This window comes from Salvelinus sp. IW2-2015, unplaced genomic scaffold, assembly GCF_002910315.2.
Source record: "Salvelinus sp. IW2-2015 unplaced genomic scaffold, ASM291031v2 Un_scaffold2353, whole genome shotgun sequence".
NCBI classification, from domain to species: Eukaryota; Metazoa; Chordata; class Actinopteri; order Salmoniformes; family Salmonidae; genus Salvelinus; species Salvelinus sp. IW2-2015.
In genome coordinates, this window is record NW_019943678.1 from 115,116 (window position 1) to 116,970 (window position 1,855).

The following is a 1,855-nucleotide window of genomic DNA, read 5'->3' on the forward strand; positions in this document are numbered from 1 at the left end:
AGCATGACAGAGACTTAGCTATAGCATGACATAGACCTAGCTATAGCATGACAATGCCATTAGGGAACACCAGATTGCTCTTCAGATCCTCAAACAGCCTGTAGCTGTCTATAACCAGAGTAAAGGTACTACAAAACAGGATCAATGAGTTGACCAGCTAACTTACCTAAATATTCCGAATGAACTTTTTTCTTTTTTTAAACATAAGCCTGAAATGGGCATGGTTTAATTGACTCAACAACCAAAAATACATATCTAAGCTTTCTAAATAAAACAAAAAAACACAGTTATTTCTGGTTGATAATCAAAGTTAGCAGGCTAATTAAATGTATCCTTCTTTGTAGTATACCCTTCTGGGCAGTGGGACTACTAGCCAGAACCAATCCCTCTGACCCGGTTTCAATGTTATGTTCAAACACGCGAGTCCAAGGCAAACGCGCGTTTAGTAGAGTCCAAAGCAAACGAGCGTTTAGTAGAGTCCTAAGATGAGCTAAACAAACGTTACTGGGTTTCACGTTTTCCATTTACAAATGACTTGCGCCGGTAAGTAGTTAGGCCTACGGTGTGTCTTCATACCCTGACAGTAAAGATATTGATCGCTATTGATCGAGTGCTACAACAGTAATAAAACAAAATAAAAACGGGGACGTGTTGGAATACATTTTTTCAACATTACGGCCTTACCCAGACACAAATTTACTGAAGTCCTTAAACTCAGTGCTGTCCATGACGATGTTGAGGTCAGTGATCGTCCTCACCAGGGTAGTATCCTCCTACGAGAAGGTCAAAGACGTCAGTTAGCTTTAAACGGTATCAATTACAGCCAATCATAATAAAATGATATGATACACTGAACTGATACTTTTTCAACAAAAGCAGACTTTTGTCGAAAAGCATCCATAACCAGCAGTATTAGACAGTTATCCATTGGTTTGGTCTAAAAGCATCCATAACCAGCAGTATTAGACAGTTATCCATTGGTTTGTTGAAATCAAAGTTAGCAGGCTAATTAAATTATCCTTCTTTGTTAGTATACCCTTCTGGGCAGTGGGACTACTAGCCAGAACCAATCCCTCACCGGTTTCAATGTTATGTTCAAACACAGGCGAGTCCAAGGCAAACGCGCGTTTAGTAGAGTCCAAGAGCAAACGAGCGTTTAGTAGAGTCCTAAGATGAGCTAAACAAACGTTACTGGGTTTCACGTTCCATTTACAAATGACTTGCGCCAGGAAGTAGTTAGGCCTACGGTGTCTTCATACCCTGGACAGTAAAGATATTGATCGCTATTGGATCGAGTGCTACAACAGTAATAAAACAAAATAAAAACGGGGACGTGTTGAAATACATTTTTTCAACATTACGGCCTTACCAGACACAAATTTACTGAAGTCCTAAACTCAGTGCTGGTCCATGACGATGTTGAGTAAGTGATCGTTCCTCACCATGGGTAGTATCCTCCTACGAGTAAGGTCAAAGACGTCAGTTAGCTTTAAACGAGTATCAATTACAGCCAATCATAATAAAATGATATGATACACTGGGAACTGAGTACTTTTTCAACAAAAGCAGACTTTTGTCGAAAATCAATCGCATAACCAAGCAGTATTAGACAGTTATTCCATTGGTTGGTCTAAAAGCATCCATAACCAGCAGTATTAGACAGTTATCCATTGGTTGGTCTAAAAGCATCCATAACCAGCAGTATTAGACAGTTATCCATTGGTTGTCTAAAAGCATTCCGAACCAGCAGTATTAGACAGTTATCCATTGTTTGGTCTAAAAGCATCCACTAACCGAGCGTAATAGACAGGTATCCATTGGTTTGGTCTAAAAGCATCCACAGACTAAGCGAGTA

General features: G+C 39.7%; 1 protein-coding gene across 1 annotated transcript in view; it reads right to left on the minus strand.

The window, feature by feature from the left end:
- The window catches only part of LOC112073756 (centromere protein P), a 30,052-nt gene that overhangs the window by 11,576 nt on the left and 16,621 nt on the right, over positions 1-1,855 (minus strand). The window contains exon 5 of the mRNA XM_024140988.2: positions 685-773. Within this exon, the coding sequence (XP_023996756.2) occupies positions 685-773 (89 nt within the window). The remainder of the gene's footprint in view (positions 1-684; positions 774-1,855) is intronic.